Below are 21,394 nucleotides of genomic sequence, written 5' to 3'. Positions count from 1 at the left end.
CAGTGATGAGCCTGGGGGGATCAAAGTCTGCCTGCACTGGAAAGTGCATTCAATTTTAGGCCAGGTGTGGATTTAGAGGGTAAGAGTTATTCTTGAATATCTTCCATTCAAGTAACAGAAGATAATTTAACAGTGTGACCCATTAGATAGCAGCCTGTTTCACAAAAGGTCCTGAAAATGTGTTAAATCAGGATGGGTCAAAAGTTCAACATAACAGACTCTAAAAAAGTAACTCATGTTGTGATCAGGGAAGAATTGAAAATCAATGGACACCACAGCCTGTCCTGTTTTTTTCTTCCACTACTTTACTCTTTAATACAGACTTAAAATCTTTTATTCCCTTTTGTAGACATAGGCATTATAAAGTGTGTGATATCACTTGTCTGATGCAGGTCTCAGGCACAGGACACAAGTTAAAGGATGCAGGGCTGCCTCCCCCTCCATGCTTCCTGCTTCCTTTCATTTGCACCAAGAGATTAACATTGCACACACGTAGACCTCTCTGTCTAGGTTCCCTCCTCCAGCTGCTCTGTGACTTTGCCCCCAACAGCTTCAAAGCTGATCTAATGAAAAAAACATTACTGCCAAGAAAAATGAGCCCAAAGGCTTCTTGCAGGCATTGTTGCTAACTGCAAATGCTACACTAGCTGGTGAAATCAAGAGCCAAGAATATCCATATGCACAAACCAAGCAGGGACCTTCAGGAACATCAGAGGATTTTCCAAAACATAGCAGCTCTCTGCTTTCTGCTATAAATAGTCATCACACGCCAAGTTTATCAGCATAACAAACCTCCAAGACGAATAGAAGCTGTGTGTGAAAGAGGGAGCCTGTCTCAGGAACACAAAGGAGTACTTGTGCAGAACTCTGGTTAATTTTATTGTATAAACACCTAATCCTTCCCACCTTGCTCCTCCAGTCGGATAGTCCTGGCTAGGAAACAGGGAGCAAGAGATGTTTATTGATTCATGCAAAACCATGTCCTGGACACGGAGCAAGAGCCTGCAGATGACCACACGCACAGACGTACCTATGTTTATGCCTGACAAAACTGCAATTCATTTCCCATTCAGTATCATCAGCATCCTACAGGACAATCTTTCCAAGGGGTAAATGACAGTGACAGCACACACTATAAACTGGAAGGAGTTCATTCAGCTGTCATTGCCAGTAAAGTGAGGTCAGCCTCTTCCCTTCCTAAATCATGAACTTGGAAGGCCAGGATTTCCCTGGCACAAGGGAGAAAACTGATGAATAGGACAGGGAGTATGACTAGCCATTCATGACTGCTGGAACTCATTAGGAAGAACCAAGCTGCTACAGCCAAGCCAGTGAGACAGAGAAAAAGGAATCAAAGAGTGCAGCTATAGCAAAGGAAGACAGAGGTGGTACCAAGTCATTTTACTCTGCTGAAGATGTCGGTGAGCCTCTCATTTCCATGTGGTTACTATGGATTTGGGATGAACACTGCCAGATGGTGAGACACATATTTCAACGGAATAGCAAGAGAACATACAGATAAGCTACCTCCTATTTCTGCGACAGCTGTGGAATTTATTATGTATCTCCCTTTGACTTCAGCACGTCATGGAAGTGGGTGGATTCAAAGATTTATGCACAAATAATGTATCGAGAGAGATTAGTTATGATCACCTGGTCTGACTCATCTGCATAAACAGAGACAATTTACCTCAATTAACCCAATATTATCTGCATAATCCATTATTTCTGATTGTATGCATTTAAGAAAGTTTCAAGGGACAAGACTATCAAGTGAGAGGTGTTCCAATAGTTAACTAACCCCTGCTGGCAAAATTCCTTAGAATTTTCTCTAGACAGCATAATCCAGATCACACATGTATTCGTCTGAGCTCCGGGTTTTTAAACTAAACCATTTAAAAATGAGGATAAGGAGTTGAAATGAGGCAATGTTAACGGTTTTTCCCTACACTAAGAATCTCAGTATCAGAAAAATTCTTGCTCTCAAAGGCAAGATAGCAGCAACCAGGGCAAATGAAAAAGCTCCTCCCCAGATTAAGGTACAGATTTAAGAAGAATTGGGCAAGAGAATACAGTTTACCTAGTAAATCTCTGGTCATCATAATAATCATATTTCAGATTCAATATTGAACATATGTCAACTCCAGAGAGCCAAGTTCAGCCAATTTAAGGTATTATGAAGAGGCTAAGAGCTCTGACAGGCAAGCCATTAAATCTTGCTAAGGTGCTTTAAGACCTCACAGTGCCCAGCTATATGTCCTTTCCATCCCAGCTCATTCCTATTAGAATAGGAAGGAGTAGGCATGGAGAAGTCAGCATGGCTTCAGGTGTTGTATTCATGGTCACCATGAGTTTGCACTGGATTTCTGTGCTTTCTTATCAGTATGCAATATAGAAATAGAGTGTGCAATATACTAGACAACTCACAAAGATAATGATTTATGATTTGGGTTATCAGAAGAATGAGCATCCCTAGCTAAAACCCTGAGTAGTATTCAATCCAGTGCAGTATCAGTTTCACTACCATAATGAAGTCTATTCAAAACGCAATAAAACTCCCACCTTGCTCTGCACTGCCATTTGGCCCCAGAAAATAGGTTTACTATGTGTTATCTAAGATCATTTAAAAAAATGATTTATGATCCTGGAGTGAGCCAGAGCTGGGAAGAACCCCTCCCTCAGTATGCCACAGCACTGATCACTAAGGTTTGTTGAGCATATCTACACTGGCCGTGGGCAGAGCAATGCTATCACCCCACAGGAACTCCAGACTATTCCAGTCTGATGTTTTCTCAGGTCTCTGCAGAAAAGGTCCTCCTGTACCAAGCAGATGCTCAAAGAAACAGGCAGCCTTACTGGTAGTGGTGTCCTTCACAAAAAGGTTAATCATGTGGCTCAGGGGTGGTCTTCTCTTGGTGATCGATGAAAGCTTCCCCAGGATTGTTTCTTTAACCATCTCATCGCTTGGCAAGCGGTACAAGGCCAAATAGTTCTCCTGCTTGAAAAGATCTTTAGCACCTGGAGTGAAACCTGAAATGTAAACACAAGGAAGTGAAAAATTAGGCTCTAACCAAAGCAAAAGAAAGGGACTCTCTCCTGCTTTTGTCCCACTCGCTTTGCCTGCGCTCATTCTGACATGTCCCCAGCAACAGGTAGGTGCTCACTTTGCATCTATACCAAGATAGCTCAAGATCTATGATCTATGATGAAAAACATTCAGAAGAACTAGATGTTATTAGTAATTACAGCTTTCATGCTTCTGGTTCATTAAAGAGAGGAACTGTGACACTGAAGGACAGACACAGAAGTGGGTTCAAGAGCTTCCAGGTTTTAACCCTAGTGTTACCTCTAACCTCTTATCTCCCCTATGCCTTGGTTTTCCCATCTATAAAATGAGCTGAGGTACCTCACATCTCAAATCATATATTCCAACTCCTGTTAAAGCATTACTGTAAAGACAGGGCAGTTATCTATCCATTAGCAGGTATTCTTTGTCTCCTGATGAGATTGGCAGACTCAAGCCAGAGAATACCAAGCTTAGCCAGGGCTGGCTGGAAATATCCTTGATGACATTTGTTCCTTTGATAGTGTCTACAATGTCAGAACTTGCCAAAAGCAATCTCTTTAATAGACTCTTTTGGCAACTGAACAACAGTGTCAGCTCTGTAATTCCACCTTCTCAGCAACCAGGCCTGGGGAAGTATTTCTCTTGTGCTCTCTAAGGATTAAGTGTCTATTGACAGCTCTGATTTCTCTGTGTCCGCTCATCCAATTTCTCCTTACCTATTAGCCTGGCAAGCTCACAGAGGCCCCAGGGCACATGGACAGGCAGCACAGCATTGTGAGTTTCCTGGAGGGCAATGTTGCAGAGGTGGTCAGAGAAGCGGCACAGACGCTCTGTCACACTGGCATTGCAGAGATTGAGCAGCACATTCAGGCCCAGAGGTTTGAGGGAATTCAAGTGCATATGCCAGTTGGAGTCATCAAACTGGATGCAGGAGGGGTTCTGCTGGTCTTGGGACAGGCTAAGCATCTCAAGGTGGTAGTCACACACAAAGTCTTCAGCCTCACAAGCCAACACCTCACTGTCACCAACAACCTGGTCCAACAGACAGGAAAATTCTAGTTGGTTACAATGATTACAGCTTCAGCCTAGAATCCTGCAGGGAATTCCCAATTAAATTCCCTAACGGGGGGGACTCTACAGGCTTAAATCTGTCATATAGCTCCAAAAAAAAGATTACTTGCATGCCCCTTCAGGATGTCTTACCTGATTATGTTCCTCCTCTCCACCCTCCGTGTCCTTGCTAAAACTCACATTGGACCCAGAGGGATGCTTGCTTCTGCTGTTTGGCTTTCGGTGGGCATGGGCATCAGGAGCCTTTGGAGGGTCACTAGACCAGTTGCTCCTCTCTTGCTCATTGGTTATGTGGACTGTGTCTGCCAGGGGGCCAGAGAGCAAAGCATCTCTTTCATGGGGCTGCAAGAGACCAACAAAATGAACAGTGGTGATTCAGTGGTTGAACGTGAGCCACTACTGATTCACCTGGTGCTGTAGGACTTGTGTAGAAGAGAATCTTATCCTCACTGCTTCTTTATCTTTTAAGTAAAGAATTACAGCACAGGACTTCTCTACAAGCAAAGGGCCCCCTCTATAATACCACGTTGTGCCTGTCAGTCAAACTATAATTAAAGCCAACATACTACATTACATATCACTCACCTCGTCTTCCATCTCAGGATGGCAGAAGGACCGTGTAGAGAGCTCATCAGTCAGATCTTCATGGCTATCATGAGGTGGTTCTACCTTTCCACTGAAGAACAGAACAGTCTCTGGGCTGGGGTTTGGCCAGGAAAGAATCCCCTGCTTGTCTACACAGCAGAGCACCTAGAACGTCCCACAACACCCCCAAGAAAGCAAAATCTCAGCGAAAACATGTCTCAGTGTTCATGCATAGTTGTAAATATTGCAAGTTTAATAAACACATGGGAGGACAGACAAGTATCTCCGACAACCTTCTGTCTTAAGAAACTGCACCTAATAACCCTCTAAGAAATCCAAGAATTCATCACTCTAGCAGGATTAATGGGTTGTTTAACACCAATTGTATCTCAGGATATTGCAAAACTAGGCAGGAAGACCACGGGAAGGAAGCAACTACTCAACCTGTTTCACCAGCTAGTACTTTAGCAGGACCTGAACCAGCTGGTTCTTGAACAGGAGTCAAAAGGGTTATGGGACCAGAACCAGAGCTGGAAATACAGACATCCTGTTAGATGCCACAGAGTATCTCTAACCATTGTTTTAGCCTGTAAATGTGCTGCTTGGACAAGACAAGACAGTTAGAAACTCTTCCACAAAGACAGGTGCTTGAAGGGTTTCTAATTCCAGCACAGTGAACTGATTACTAACAGTCTATGCTCAGGGAAGGATGACATGAACAATGCAAATGAAGCATCTACATAGGGCTCCTCCTTCTGACAACCCAGCAACACTCACAGTGACAGATCCCAGACTATGGAGCAAGCTGGAAGTGAAGCTCAGAGTTGGGGATTTGCCTTTTAAAACACAGAGGAAGTGGCTCCAGATACAGCGTATCATTTCCTGCCGAGGGAAGCAGAGGACATCAGCCAATTAAAAACTTATGCAGTGAAAGATCAGGGGAGAGAAGGAAAATAGGGAGTATGACATTACCTGCTTTCAGGTTCAACACAGTGATACACTGTAAGATAAACACCAGTCTCCATGGGAACCTGTTAACTGATACAGTGCTGATGTTCTCAAGGGAAGGGCATTTCTTTGCCCTTCCAGAGGATGCTAACAGACAGTCTGATTGTTGAATCAAGAATTAACTGAATCTACCTTTGTCTATCCAAAAACACAGGAAAGAATTCTGAAGGGATTTCATTTGGGGTGAATCCGTTGTTAACTCTTAGTATTTCTTCCTAAACTAACTCTCATCCCCTTGCATTACAGAGTTTGAGACCTTACACTTACACTCACCAAGCTGTAAATCGGGTAAATGAAGTCACTGTGGTGAGGTGACTTGACCAAGGCTGCTTACTGAGGCAGTGACAATGTTGGAAATAAAGCCAAGGTGTCCTGACCACTCCACCATTACAAATTAATTGTAATCAACATGGTAATAAACTGAAAGGGGATATTTTGCAAAATTAAAATGTCAAGTTGGCATCCTTCATCTTCCACATGAAAATGTTTCAGAGGGAGTCTAGACGGCAGCATACCAACCCAAGCACCAGAGCTGTGTTTTTCTCTGTGCACTCCTAAAGCCAACAAAACCAAGTTTGCATTGCAGTGTTATTTTACTGCTTTTTAGCTGTTGTTCTGGAATGCTGTCACTGCAGAGTACTTCCCCTAAAGCTCCTTAGATCAAGTTCCTTAGGGTTAGTAAAGCCATAAGCTCAAATGCAAAACAAGCATGAGCTATCACCAGGAAGAAAAAAAAGCTCTTATTTAAACCAGTTTCTCACAAGCAAAAACGTTACATAGGTACAAAAGGAAAGAAGCAGATCTCTTCAACAAGGAAGGTCAGCTCAAATCATTTAACACCTGAAAAACATCTCAGCTAAATGATGAACTGGCACAGAAAAAACAACAAAATATTCAGCAAAGGAAGCGTCTGTGTGTGTGTGTGTTCATGTGCATTCCTCTGTGTGGCTAGGAATGAGGAGATATGAATTGATTCTTATAGTATCTAGCGATTTTTAATCACTCCTGGAGTCCATCTGCCTCCTTATGGGAAGGGGAATCTTAATGACAGATTAGACAGAAAAGTGTCTTTCCTCTACCCACCAGTTTAATCTGGATGATGCAATTTATGGAGTGGCCAGATGCAGTTGCTCCCTCAGAAAAAGGTCTTCTGAATGTTTATTTCCCCAGCTTTGGAATCACTAGTAATGTGCTTAAGCTTGTTAAGGAGCACATGAAACAGGATCAGAGTTTTTAAAAGCCTGAACATCAAAAGGTCCCCTCTACACGTTTGTTCTTAGTGCTGACCACCATCCCCTCTGTTCTTTAGTTTTGGCTTGAAGAAGGAAGTTTTTCTGGTACAATAAGAATGTTTCCCTTCTTTCTGGCACACACCATAAAAAGTTTATTTTACTCCTGGAACGGAAGGGCTTGAAAGAGGTACTTTCTTCAGGACAGAAAAAGTTGATTTCAAATCATTTGCAATATTCAGAAAAGCACAACTGGACACAGTATCAAAGTCACCTCAATGTCTGGTCAGCAGAGCAGCATTTACGTGGGAAGGTGTAGGGAAAGACATGCAACCTCCATGCATAGCAAATTAAAGCAGCAAATGAGTGACAGTGGACAACTGAGACAAGTAAAAAGGGTCTAGGAACAAGCAGGAGATCAGAGAAGAAGGGAAAGGATATCATGAAGTTCTGCAATGAAGATGGAAGAAAACAATTCATAATAATAGTACCTGAGAAGATACCATCTCTGTGTAGCTGCTGAGAGTGTCCTCTGAAAACTTAGCAAGCTGCAGCAAGAGAAGAGACCAGTTACTATAATCGTGCTCAGAAATGTGTCATGAGGAACATCCTTCCCTAAATCCTGTGCCTTCAGAGAGAAGAAAGCAGCAGTCCTGCTCTGTGGGAATCGCTATACAAAGGCAGACCAATAATTCATCCAAACAATTAAGCTTTAATGGACTATGTCTTTATCTACTTGCAAAGCACAGTCGAAGCGCTTGGTGCTGTACATCACGGAAGAACACACAGTCATTACCTAAATGTCTACAGAGAAAATAATAGCAATTAGACCCAGAGGAGGCTCCTTCTGGATGGTTATTTTTAGACAGAAAGAGCCAGGATTGACTGATCTGGTTTTAAGCAATATGGGGCAGTTAAAAGAAGGGAACTAGAAGAGCGGTTGTACAAGCAGGTGCCTGGAACACAGTGAACACAGAGGAATGAGGTGATATGAATGGGATGTGGATAGGAAATGAAAAGAAATTATAGCAGGACACTACCATGGGGCTCTTGGAATTACACCGAGAAATTTACTAACTCAAAGTTTGTGCATCCAGCACAAGAGAATTCCACAGTAGATGTAATTTTGAAAAACAGTTTAAATTTAAGCATATTCATAAGCATAAGTGAATATGGAAATTACATTTGTATGTAAATAAAATGACACCCCAAATAAGAATGCATATATCTGGCACTTTAGAAAGGATCAGCTAGAAAAAAAAAGCTGAAAAAAAAAAAAATTGTCAGAAATAATTTAAACTGAGAACTATGAAGGATAATTAGGAACTGTTTAACAATATTTTATTAATATTTTAAAGAGCAACAATCCATAGTAAAAGTAAAAAAGTCCAGTTTTGAGTGGAAGTGAAAATAGAAGCAAAAATTAACATAAAAATAAGAAAAAGTATACCAATAGCCAACTAAAACCACTGCTTGTTGAAGACAGTGAAATTGTAAATGATATTGCAGGCAAGGCCGATGCGTTAAATAAATATTGCTATTCCTTATTCAGTGATATAATCATACCATATGATAACTATGAAATATTTTCCATTCTAACACTAGCTACTGAAAGTAAATATGTTTAAATTAGCAGGTCTGGACAACTTTCTGACTGTTACTGCTGATTTGGAAGAAATGCTGAATGGAAGAAAGCTAATATGGTGCCAACGCCTAAAAAAGGTAAGGAGAACAAATCAAGTTACCACAGGACCCCAGACAGACTTTGATTTCAGGCAGAATAACAGAGTTACTAATATGAGACTCCGGTAAAAGAAAATAAGTGGAATAATAAAACCAGTGCCAAACATCACAAGTATATGAGCAATAAATCTCATCATACTATTGTGATATCTTTTTTGACAAAATTACAAATTTGACTGATAAAAGTAATGCTTTTGACGTAAACTGCTTGGTACTTTGACTTGATACAAAATGCTTTACTGGTTTTCTAACAAAAACTAGAGTAATACTGGAGGAATAGGGCCCATATTAAGTATATTAGATATAGTGTATTTCAAAATGGAACAGAAACTGAGGAATTATTTGCAATAGAATGTTACTAGCTCAAGCAGGGGCAAATTCTGGATATTTTGTTAGTAGCCTGAAAGAAAACTTAAAAAACATTAGTGATAGAGACTGTAAACTATGGAAAGTTTGGGGCAAGGTCCAATAATAAAGAGAACAGACCAGTTACAGAACAATATGAATTGCTTGGTAAATAAGCAAAAACATGCATACCAACAGGCACAAAACCAAGGCTGCATACCTAGGAGCAAAAATGAAGGTTGGACTTATAGGATGAGGACTCTATATTAGAAAGCAGTAACTGTAAATTATCAGCTAAACAAAGCCTGGCCATTCAAAGCAGTGGCTGAGAGATCTAATATGATCCTTTGCTGCACTAACAGGGGAACATAGAGTAGGAAGTCCAAATTATTCTGAAATCTAACATAAGCACAACTGTTACTGGAATATTTTGTGGGTTTTGGAGATGAATAATTCTACAGTGATCGTGAAGCACTGGAGAAAGCAAAGAGGAAAGCCGAGAGAAAGATCAAAGGGTTGGAAAATATGCTTATAGTGACTCAAGGTGCTTAAACTGTTTGCTTAACCAAAGAGACAGTAAAAGTGAATGTGAGTAGCTACAACAGACCAGAAATTTGACTGACGTGCTCTTAAATCTAGGAGACAAAAGATGTAAATGTTCCAAGGGCTGGAAATCAGATACTACAAAAATTCCCACTAACATAGAATGCCCATTTTTAGCAGTAAAGGTAAATAATTACTGAAACAACCTATCAAAGGCAGTACAAATGTTTTCAAACCAACATCAAATTCCTTTCTAAAAGGAACACTGATGTACTCCAACAATAGTAATGCAACTTGAGGCAGGGGCTCATTTGTGGGGGGCAATAGTCTGTGTCCTGCAGGATGTCTGACTAGCCAGTCATGAGAGACACCTATGGCTTTGAAAAACTGGGAATCAGACAGCTTGAACATGATGGGAGGGGGCAGAAGGTGGAGAAGAGCATCACACAGGCCAAGTGATTGGAGAGGAAGAGGGTCTTACCTGCTACATTTTGAACAGAGTAGAGAGAAGGAAGGAGTGAAATAGAGAGGCCAAAAGAAGGCTGCCCTAGTCAAAGAGGAGAAAGATCAAGGCACATCACAACAGTTGTTCTGCAGCAGCAAAGATGGAGGATCATGTCTGAGATGTCACAAAAAGAGCGGCTGGACAGAGTGAGTTGCCTGGACAAGAAGAAGGAGAAGACAGGAAAGAACACAAGGAAGGTGCAAGTATGAGTGACAGGGAAAATGGGTATGTTGAGAATGACAAAGCAGGGAAGCCAAGGAGCTCTGGCTTTTCCCAGCAAAATAGCAAGGTGTAAAGGGAAAAAGGGAGGTTCCAAAGACAGAAACCAAGTGATGCTGAGAATGAGTGGGAAAGGTAAAGTGGAGGAAACATTGAAAAGACATGGTAAAGGTGCAAAAGCCACTGAGGGAGGTAATATGTATCCCCCCCTCCCAGGACACAGGCAGCTTAGTGTCATGTACAACCTATAGACAAAATAAGAGAAAACACAGACCCAGGGCCACAGAGGCCAAGGAAGGACAAGAAGGAGAAACTCTGTCCAAGTGCAGGCATAACAGAATTCAGTACATAAGACAAACGTAGCACAGTGCATCTCACCAACACTGCCACCAGGAGAGAACAAGAGACACCCATCAGCGCACCCAGTTCAGGATCACACACCCATCAGGCTACCAAACTCCACTCCCCAGACCAGCACAACCACCAGAAACTCCTCTTACTCCCTGATCCACTGCCAAGGCCATGCCTGCAAGCGAAGCCTCAGAGCCTCAGCCCACATGTTAAAACTGGAGGTTGCAGAGGATCTCATGTATCCCATTCCTTCTCAGTGGCTAAACATTCTCTACTTATAGTCACCACAGGGTATTTATTTCCATGTTGGCCCCTCTGAAAGCTTATATTTAACTAATATAAAGCACATGCCTTGAAGAGATTTATGGAATCACTGGAAGTTCCTATCACCTTGGGATATCTGTAGACAGGTTGAAAAAATCAAAACATCTGTTCAAGCAGCCACACTGTGCTCCAGGGAGAGGGCATAGCTAGGACAACCAAAGATCCAAAGCTTTTACAGTTATGTAGACACATCTGCTGAATTCACTGTGCTCACTTCACAGAGTCCTTCTCATCTCTTGCCCTTTTCTCTGCAATGGTTTGATGTGGAAAGATACCTACCAGTGAGGTGGATGAGGCCTTGCTCATCTGAGCCAAAACTCTGGCTTCTCCAAAGGCTGTAGCAAGAACCCACAGGACAGGAAAGAGCAATGGAAGGATGGGTAGGACACCATTCACCTGAAAAAAAGTTGTAATCACCAGCAAGCACGGAGACAACAAGAAGTCAGACCTCTCACATGACATCTTTTCCACCACAGTGAGAGGATGGGTAAAAGGCAGTGGCAGGAAGACAGACGACTGCTTGCACTGGAAGCAGTGCAATACAAGGAGAAGCACAGGAGGGGAGACACACACACCCTTAGGAGTTTGTAATGAAGGAGGCTGTGAATAAATCACACCAACTTGCAGCTGGTTTTTCTGCTGGATTTGACATAAACCTTACAAGTTTAAAGGCAAAGGATACTATATACATATATATATACGCACATGGATACATGGCAAGTGAGAGAGAGCAAACAACGTACAGGGCATTCTAGGAGGAATGGCCAGGGCAGAGCTGTTGTCCTGCTCCACTGAGAGCTCCTGGATCCAGCACGCACATGGGCACGCATAGGATGAAGCAAGTCGCTTCAGGGAGGGAACTGGTCTCAGTGATGCTCTGGGGAGGAGGTGGAGTGGAGCTCAAAACTCTCCTTTACCTGTAGCTGAAGAAGAGTGTACTGCCAAGAAGCAATCCCAGGGGCTTTGAAAATGAAGCGCACAGCATTGGTGATCAGGAAGCCAGCCTGCAATCCAAACAGAAAGGACATTGTCAGCTAACTACTAATACTTGTAAGGAAGGAGTTTTCACAGCCTCGTAATATTCTCAGCCCTGGGAAAATCTGGAAGATACAGTTGGTCTGCTGCTGCTGTTCTTCCCTCCACTGTCACAGCTAAATGGCTCAGCATCTTTGCTTCTCTGAACTACCCAAGGTACACACAGAGTCAGCTGCATGAGTTAGGGCCTGGCCACAGTTTCCTGTTAACAGCTGCAAATTCTTCACCTTTATTGACAAAACATGGCTATATTCAACAACAAAGGCTTGAAATGAGACCTACCAGTACAATAGGGACAGCATATTTCAGCATCACTGACTGTACGGTGAATCTCTCATTATCCAGGGCTGTCACAGGACGTGACAAAGCCATTTCCAGACACCACCTAAAAAATGGAAACCAGCTTGAGATTTCAGCAACCAAGATCCTAACCTTGCACTTTCCTCAGATACAAACCTCCTAGCAGACCTGATCAGAACACAGTGTTCACCCTGTGCTATGAGGGCTGACCTTCAAAAGAGAAGCCAAGTTCTACAATAACAGTGTTGTACTTGCCACGGTAAATTTACAGTGCTGTTGAGCAAACTTCCCAGGTCTCCTCACCCACTTAACGGGAAGGCTCCATCGCCCCAACATGTACTGAAACTCTAACAGGACATTCAGATCTCTGTATCTCCAGTTGACCAAAGGGTGTCACATTGCTGGTTATATCAAATGCATGAAATTTGCAATCTCCCTGCATTATTCAAATTTAGTTGGAAAGTAATGAGCTGAACAGTAATACTTAGTATATACGTGGTTTTATATATTAGCCTAACCTACCAGTTAAGGAGGACTATTGAAGGCAGACAGTAAGAGACTTACAGAATTCCCAAGTAATAAAGAAAACACAGCACAGAATATTTGAAAATTCCTGTCCTGGACTGTTAAGCCTCATTCTTTGCCAATACAAGGCAGCAACAAGGACACAGACAAACTGTGCAAGCACTGTGCACTGTATTTAACTCACCTGACATTATCAATTATTGGGGTCTTCAAGACACGGAAGAGACGATACAGCTGAGGGTTCTGAGGTCCCTTCTTCACTTCTCCCCTTGGGGAGGGCGGAGGTGAGAAAGGTGGAAACAAATCTCCTGGCTCCAGAACTATGTGCTCATCATCCTAGAAAAGAAGCCAGAGAGCCCAAAGGCTGCACAGCTGGGGCCTCAGTGGAATCCTGCTGTGAGGGACTGGAGGTTTAATCCAGCAGGATTCCTCCCACTGCAAATTATTTGTCACAGTTCCCGCTCTCAGCTCTCAAAAATTCATTAGCTTCAAACCTGAAGCAAAATGAAATCCTTGTGTTCAAGCACATCTGGTTACTTCATGAAAACTGGCATTTGGAGTGAACGTTACGATAAAAACCAACAAAGGTGAATTTCAAGCTTTGAACTTTTTCCAATCTTCTTCAAGCAGAAAAATCTTTGCATAGCTCCTGTAATTGATTTGTTAATCTATTACTACCCCAGGTATTTTATATTATCTTCTTTTATAATGAATTGGTAGTAAGAAGGTCAAAGCAAACAAACTTTATTTCTCCACATATCAGGATAAAGTAGGGGGTTTGTATATCATATCATCCTACTGGATAGATTCACTCCATCTATATTTAGCAGCACATTACAATTTCCCCTTGACCTGGAAGAGATGGAAATATGGTGCTTTGGTATCACATTAGTGTCTCCTGTCCACTGGGTTTGGGAGTTCATAAGAGAAGTTGCAGTCTAATGAGGCACTGTCCTTGAGCGAACTGGAATTTCAAGCTACTTTCAAGGTCAGAAGAAATCAAACACTCCAGTTATCTGTACACTGGGAACTAGAGTATTAGCAAGAAAATCCTGGGCAATACATTGTTACAGGCCAAGGAAATAAGACAAGCAAGTTACCTTAATCCCTCTCAGAGAAGCAAATGACTCCTGGCCTGGCCTCAAAGCAATGACATCTCCTTCTACTAACAGGCTCACAGGCAGGTTGACAAGATGACCATCTCTGTAGGCCCAATGAAGGGACCAGGATGGGGCATAAGGCATGTGAAGGTCAGGGTACATGGAGTCTGGCCATTTCACCTCTTTGCCAAGTGTATCTGAAAGCACAAAGTGTGAAAGAATTAAGTGATAACAATTCTGGAGGGGCCAATATACATCAATGTACACCCTGTAGTGGCTATAGGTCCTCCAGTGCTAAGCTCAGTCCATTCCCATGATCTTTTATCTTCTCTCTCTTTCTTCTTGATGGCTTTTTCCCTCTCTCTCCACACAATATTAACAACTAAACATAGTCATTTTATAACCTTAAATACATACTTGTACAGTGGAAAAACTAAAGGCTGTCCTTAAAACTGCTGCACAGAAATAAACTGCCTCCTCAGGTTCAAAAGCCCTTGCTGAGACGATGCTCATGCACGGAAATTTATTTCCTTCTGTTCTATGTTGTGGTACAACCCCACATATTTTTCCCTCATCATCTGCTGCAAGGCAGATATTTTTGTAAGATACTGAGGATTCAAATCACTCCAAAGCACAGACATAACAGACGCCTACCTGATAACACACAGATTGGAAGCACGTGGCCACATGACAGCTCAAAATAACTATTCTACAGGACAGGCATGAGTAGGACACAATTCTCACAGCCTGCTTCTGTGTAACACAGGGGAAGGCTTAGTATGATCAATTAGTAACATTAAGTGATCAGGTTTGAAGAAAAATCCAATGGGAGGAAAACACAAATTCAAATGAGAGACAGATAAATGAGACCTCACCATTTATCTTATCAATGATTGTCTGAAGTCTCCTCTCCACCTCTCTGCACTTCAGCCTCTCTTGACGCCCAATCATGAAGAGATCCAAGAGGAGAAGGAGGAAGAGTGCCAGTGCATTAACTATCTCAGCACCTTGGCTTTGCACAGCAAAACAGAAGAAAGCAGAAAGCAGATGAGGTTTGAGTAAATGAGCAGAATACACTGCCAGCCACCCACAGAGATAAATGCACACCTGCTCAGTTGTTTATTCCTACATCCCACAGACTTATGGCTAAAAAAGAAAAGCAGGAGAGCTATGAACACACTTCTTTAGAATAATGCCACCAGAGAAGTCTGAAAGGACCTGTGTCAACTAAAAAATGCCCTTACAAATACTGTCAATGTGTGTTATGGTACATGTGACAGCACAGTCACTTCTCCTATGAGCCACTAATTTCTTCAGTTTCAAAATCCTTCCTAACTATGGTAACGCCTTGGGATTTTTCAAGATCTGCAAGTGCTGTAGAAAAAAAATCTCAATCTCTCCAAAGGACACTCTATGGGTCTTTTAGAAGTAGAATTAAGTTGGCTGAAGTTTTGTGAAAGGAACTGATAGGGATAGAATTACCAGTGTGAGTATGCGCATGTATAGATGTCTAGACAGACTGAGGGACAGCTCTCTCATGTCAGCCACAAACAGTGTCAAGACGATATAAAACTACCACCTCACTTCAGTTAGCCAGCATAGGATGTTTGCTTACCTCCCCTGTGGCTGGCTCCCATAGCAGCACAGCAGCAACAGCACTGCCAGAAGCATCAGGGATGCACCAGGCCAGTGGAAACAGGAGCAACGGTTACCATGGTAGAGAAAACTGTTCCTCCACACCTCCTACGAAAGGAGAGCAGCAGACAGTCAGCATTCATGAAATACAGAGAGAGACGTTTGAAAAAGCAGAGTGAGAAAGGGTGAGGGCAGCAGCTGACATTCCAGGGTGAACTCAGCTTTGTAAAACCCCTGAAAATGATACAGAGCATCCCAGATCAATTATGTGAATGCTACAGCAGTAACGGTTACTCAGCTGGCAAGTCTGGGTGGACACTCTCTGCTTTACTCTTGCTTGGAAGAATGAAAAGGCTTCTGTGCCAGTCTGCCCCATTGTCACTAACAAAGTGAGGAACACTTTTAAGCACTGTGCATAAACACTAGCACTTTGTACTGCACACACACACCAGATAAACATGGTGGACAAGGGGAAACTGTTACGCATCACAGCTCTTCCCACCTGATACCAAACCCAACAGACACACAGCCAGTCGTGGCTCTTGAAGCACTTTGATCCTTCACAGGTGAAGCTAAGCTCCCACAGAGCTCCAGCATCCAGGAGAGAAGTGCTGAGAGAAACATACCCCTAGGTAGATTCCTTGCTATGTTCCCAAGGACTTTAGCCGTTCTACACCAAGACACTCTGCAGCAGCAGCCTGGGAGGAAATGCAGCCAATTTCTGTTTAATCTTCAGCTTTACTTTGAGACGGGGAGACTGAGTGCCCAGCCTTCTGCTGTCTGGTGCCTCACCTTCCATGAAGTCACTTTTTTCCGTTCCTTCTGATGCCCCTCCAGAAGTGCTGACAACTGGTCTCTCAGGATCGTGAGGGCTTTCTTTGTGGTAAGGCCCAAACTTGAGGTCATCTCATCCTAAGGTGCCAGAAAAACAAACTGTTTATTGCTTTACTGTTTTCTTTTTAGGCTTTTTACTAGTGGCTGACTGAGCACCCTACTGTAAATGCCCTGCATTCATCACCACTAGTCTGATTCTCCATTTTCCTGAAATCATCTTCCCTCCTGTGAACTTTAGACTGCTGGCTGGAGTTAGAGCACTTAGATAATATCAGGTAAACAAACCCGTCCTGACTGTGCTGGATAAATACTTTATCAAAGCACAATAGCAAGTCATTTCTGCGAAACAAGATTCTAATCAGCAGAGGCTGAGGACAATACAAAGGGAGGCTGCTCAGCTCTGAGGTTACACAGGCTTGAACCGGTATCAGCTTGTGGAGACAAGAGAACACAGGCAGTTATGGTAGAAATTTAATGATACAGGATGGATTTTGCTAACAGTAGTAGAATACCTGCAATTCTAAATAAGAGCAGTCCCATTTCCACAACCGCTCATGATGAATTTTTCGTTATGAATCCTGCCCCTGTGGCTACTTTGACACAGAAGGCCCAGATTTAAGTGCTAGGCCATGGATCAGTTCCGGAGGAGACATGACTGCAGCATCAACTCCTCCTTTTACAAGAGAAAGAACTAGAGTTTTAAGTGCTGAACTGTACAAACATACAAGGGAGGTATTTGGACTTGAAGGAAGCACACAAAGTCCAGAACATTGCTCCCTCACTGGTCAGCAAAGAGGCAGCAGCCTGAAAAGATGCAACCCAAGAGCATGTCATCTGGAAAACACTGCCATAAGATGCCATAAGATGCTGATAACAAGAAATTGGGGTAAATGCTTGCATTTCTGGGGCAAGAACACAAGCACTTTCTTTACAATCCCAGAGAAGCTGTGCGGTCCTGTGGGTACCAGATCACTGAAAGTGAATCCACAAGGAAAAGCGGGCAGGTGTCCATGAGAGGGCTACAGCAGACATCATGGAATTGGTCAGTAAAAGTTCTCATTTGCATTTCATGTTTAAATACAAACACCCTGAGGGTGCACACCACATAGGATATCCTGCGCATTGGAAATGCTCAGGTGTATCATGCTGTTTACAGAGTATAGAACTACTGAACACAAAGCAGGAAGGAAGCTTCCCCCTCCGGTCCCCACCAGTGTGACACTGCCCAGCAAATACAGCTCAGGCAGGAGCTGCAACTTTTCCTGCTACTGCAGCCACCAGCTTTCCCCAGCCCTGCCAAATACACCATGGCCTCAAACTGCAGCAGCTCTGCTCTTCTGGAGCTGCATGCGCGTACCCAGCTCTGCAAGTGTAGCTCAGCTGTGATCTGCACTTTTCTTCCTGTTCCTTAACTGAGTGGTTTTGTGATGAACATTTACAGGAAACTAATCTCGGACTTCAGACATATTTGCATCAACGGTCCAATCCAAAACTGTAACATAAGCATCAACAAATAGCAGATAGACGGTCTTTAAACTTCCATCTACCACACACACACACACACTCCCCACCTATCATGGACAATTTGAAACAGCAAATTCTGGCCAGGCAGAGCCTAGCAATGCTGCTTTAGCTGCACTTTTACAGAACTAAAAATAATCCTGCTGTGGTTTTCATTCTGTGTCAGTTTTAGGAATAGAGGAAGCAGTTCTGTGTTGTTCTTGGAAGCAGCCCAGGTAACATCAGCACAGGACTAAACATAGGAGTCTCTCAAAGACTCCCAGAGGAGAAGATGGCAGGCAGCGTAGCTGGCAACAGATGCGCCGCTGCACCACGGGAGTGCTGCAAACAGGAGTGCCTGAGAGCAACACGGAGCAAGTGACAATAAGGTTCCTCTCTCTCTGCTGTATGCTGGCTGTTTGGGGCATAGCAAAGCACCCACAAAACCACTAATCCTCTCCAACACTGGGAAAGCAGACAGATAAATAAAAGACACAAAATGAAAGGCAGCAATATTAAGAGGGACTTTGAAAAGCAAAGTCTGCTTGGACACTGAGTTGATTCGAATGGCTACATCAGGAGCTACAGAGGAAATGAGAGGGAAGCTGCACTTAATGCCAACATCTAGTGCAGTCACACACTGTCTGGGAAGAGAAACTGCCACATCACAGCAGGCAGCCAGCAGAAAAAGGCACCAAATCCAGAGGTAATCAAAAAGGCTCCTGAAATACTTGCACACCTGCTCCAGTCTTTATGCAGCAGTTACTGTTTTGCTGTAGTATCAGTCAAGGTAAGGGCAGCCACAAAGGAAGGTGGCTGTAGGGTGAGAAAGGACAAGTACAGAGTGTGGCAGGGCTGGGGAAGAAGGATGGCAGGCAGGGAAGGGACTGTTAAAACACCTGTCCTGACACTTGGAGTATTTGGCAAAGCAGGCAGAGCCAGCTTGGGAAACACTGTAATAATGTGAGTGAGAGGCTGCCTGCGGTGACTCAGATAAGCCACTGCTGGTGAGCATCAAGAGAAAGCGCTGGGAACCAAGGAATGAAAGGGACGGGGGAGAAGAGCCACCCTGAGCTCCTGGCAAGGGGCAGCTCTAGATTTTCGAAACAAGAGCTACCCTGCTATGTCATCAACTGCTAATGAGGCATTTTTCAAATGCCCTGAAGTAAACCTTTGTATATGGCAAACCTAGGCGCTCTTAAACTGTCCCAGAGGGATCTTTCCAGCCTTTCATCAGCTGCAAGTGCTCTTCCTGCTACAAAAGAGGAGGTGAGCACCCCAGGGTGAAGAAGCCATTCACAGGAGGTGTCAGTTCATTAACAAAAACCTCAACATTCACATCTTTGCTTTGAAAAGTTGCATTCAAAGAGTAATCTGCTAATTTTCAGGTCAAAACAAAAACAGTGAGACATCTTCCCATCCAGCTGCCTTAGCATAGGATTTCCAGTGAAGAACCAAAAAAAAAAAAAAAAAAAGAAAAAGACAGTAAATTCCATGTTACAGTGAAAGCAAACCCCTGATGGGTATCAGGAGGCATTTTAAAAAGCTCTACTTTCCTTCTGCCCATGCCTAAAGAGAAAAAGTCCTGAGGAGAAAATAAGCAGTTGCTTCCTCCTTTGCCCCGGGGAGGCTGCAGAGCACAGGAGTCTCTAAGTGCACTTACAGCTCCTCTGGAGCTGACCCCTGCCCTGGCTCTCCCAGCCTTACTCCTAGAGGCACGAACGAAGCCAGGTAAACACAGGATGATTGCAGCCCTGTGCCTTGTGGATGATAGCGCAGCTCTAAAGAGTTGTAATCTGCAGCATGGCTGTTAAGGAAAAACACACAGTGCAGATTTTTTTGTGCATGTGATTTTGTTTTCTAGAGGGAATGAATGTGCTGAAGTGTGGAGTGGACAGGAAGATGAAAAGATGTGTGAATTTCTCCATGTTAGGTAAATATCCTACATGTTAAATTACTGCTTAGCTTGCCTGCAAACATTAGGGAAAGAGAACCTGATCTAGAGCTAGCAAATGCACACGTTTAGGAGGTGGTTTGCCTCTTCAAGGAGACAATAGGAGATAGGGAGCCACAGAATCTGTAGACTTTTCTTTTGCCTTCTCTCAGTTGACTCTCCAGAGTTTGACAGGGGATATTAGTTGGCAAATACCCCATTATCCAGGAGCTTGTTTAAATCTGTAGCCTTGCCTGGCTCACAGCAAAAAGGTTTCCTTTGCCTTCCTCGTGTGTTGTAGGAGCATTTTCAGACTGATAGGCAGGGAAAGAGTGGTTATCTTCCAATTCTTCCTCCCACAATGTGAAGTTGTTCCTGAGCGTCACCACCCACTCATGCCTGCTTCCCACAGCTCACCTTCATCCTCACACAAAATCACCGTTAGTTCCTGATCTCTCTTCCTAAAATTCCCATCCCATTCTTTTACACATAGAATGATTCAAGAATATCTTAAAAGTATCCGCTATTCTCACACTCTCTGCTATCTGATGAAAGACAGAGGTCTTGCTCTGTCTTTCAAGAGGAACAAATGAGCAGAGGTCAGAATGTATACATGTGAGAAATGGACACAAAATATTAGTATAATTAAGTCCTCATATTTTCATACAGCCATTACAGAGCCATAGTAACAGATTTGTTTGTTGTACCAGTAAATGTTGATATAATATGTGGTGTTGTATCGCATGTGCCAAAGATTTTTTAAAATAATACTGCAGCACAAATATATTCTTTGCTTTACTAGCAAAGTGGGTTGAATCATCCTCTGTCCTCTGTGGATTCATTCTCTTGCAGAATAAGGGTTTCTCACCAAGACTGTTGTACACTTGAATGTAACTGCCTTTACAAAGATTGTTTAAACAAATAAGGGAATAGAAAACAGAAGACTTGCTAGAAGCTTCAACTTTCATAGACTGCAGATCCATCCCTCTGATTCAGAGTGGTATGGAAACACCCTACAAGGCAGCTGTCAGATTGTTTCCCTCTTTCCAGGCTGCACACACTAGGCCCCTTTTTTTAACACTTCTACTCAGTTGCTTTTCAGATTTAAACAGTTGGAGGCGGGAAACCGGGCAGCAGAACATTCTTCCTTTTTCTGAGAGCTATTTTGTATTCCTTAGCAGAAAAAGAAGGCAGTTTTTAATTTAACAATGACATTTTGCAGGCTATTAATCTACTTCAGGGATTACACCTCCTGAAATGTAAGCATTATTTACAGTTTCAAAAACACATGAGAAGGAGTAGCTCCATCCAATATATTTGCATTTAGTACTGTAAGTCAGATTCTTGCTTAGGATAAGTCACAATGTGACACAGTGGGTTTTTTTGCATCTCATCAGAGAGGATGGCAAACATGAGACATGCAACAGCATGCAATTTCTTCGGGCAACATTTCTTACAGCAAGCTAATGCTAGACAGGGATTTATTCTTGTTCTAAAGCAAATCATACATCAGTATGCTACAGCTCTGTCCAACTACAGCTG

The 21,394-nt window shown here is 42.9% G+C and overlaps 1 protein-coding gene across 4 annotated transcripts in view; it reads right to left on the bottom strand.

The window, feature by feature from the left end:
• TMEM94 (transmembrane protein 94) overlaps positions 1 to 21,394 on the bottom strand; it is a 49,860-nt gene that overhangs the window by 12,906 nt on the left and 15,560 nt on the right. For 3 of the 4 annotated variants that reach the window (XM_033002336.2, XM_033002334.2, XM_033002335.2), the window contains 14 exons: positions 16,378 to 16,497; positions 15,566 to 15,693; positions 14,826 to 14,962; positions 13,951 to 14,147; positions 13,035 to 13,186; positions 12,308 to 12,410; positions 11,908 to 11,994; positions 11,270 to 11,386; positions 7,452 to 7,508; positions 5,501 to 5,605; positions 4,724 to 4,888; positions 4,271 to 4,480; positions 3,784 to 4,099; positions 2,857 to 3,030 (listed from right to left, as the gene is read on the bottom strand). In XM_033002336.2, the coding sequence (XP_032858227.2) occupies positions 2,857 to 3,030; positions 3,784 to 4,099; positions 4,271 to 4,480; positions 4,724 to 4,888; positions 5,501 to 5,605; positions 7,452 to 7,508; positions 11,270 to 11,386; positions 11,908 to 11,994; positions 12,308 to 12,410; positions 13,035 to 13,186; positions 13,951 to 14,147; positions 14,826 to 14,962; positions 15,566 to 15,693; positions 16,378 to 16,497 (2,068 nt within the window). The remainder of the gene's footprint in view (positions 1 to 2,856; positions 3,031 to 3,783; positions 4,100 to 4,270; positions 4,481 to 4,723; positions 4,889 to 5,500; positions 5,606 to 7,451; positions 7,509 to 11,269; positions 11,387 to 11,907; positions 11,995 to 12,307; positions 12,411 to 13,034; positions 13,187 to 13,950; positions 14,148 to 14,825; positions 14,963 to 15,565; positions 15,694 to 16,377; positions 16,498 to 21,394) is intronic. The other variant, XM_033002337.2, reaches the window with a different exon arrangement.

Source organism: Tyto alba, unplaced genomic scaffold, assembly GCF_018691265.1.
Source record: "Tyto alba isolate M040663 unplaced genomic scaffold, T.alba_DEE_v4.0 Super-Scaffold_39, whole genome shotgun sequence".
NCBI lineage: Eukaryota > Metazoa > Chordata > Aves > Strigiformes > Tytonidae > Tyto > Tyto alba.
Note: the sequence above shows the minus strand (reverse complement) of the source record. Positions and strands in the feature narration are given on the sequence as shown.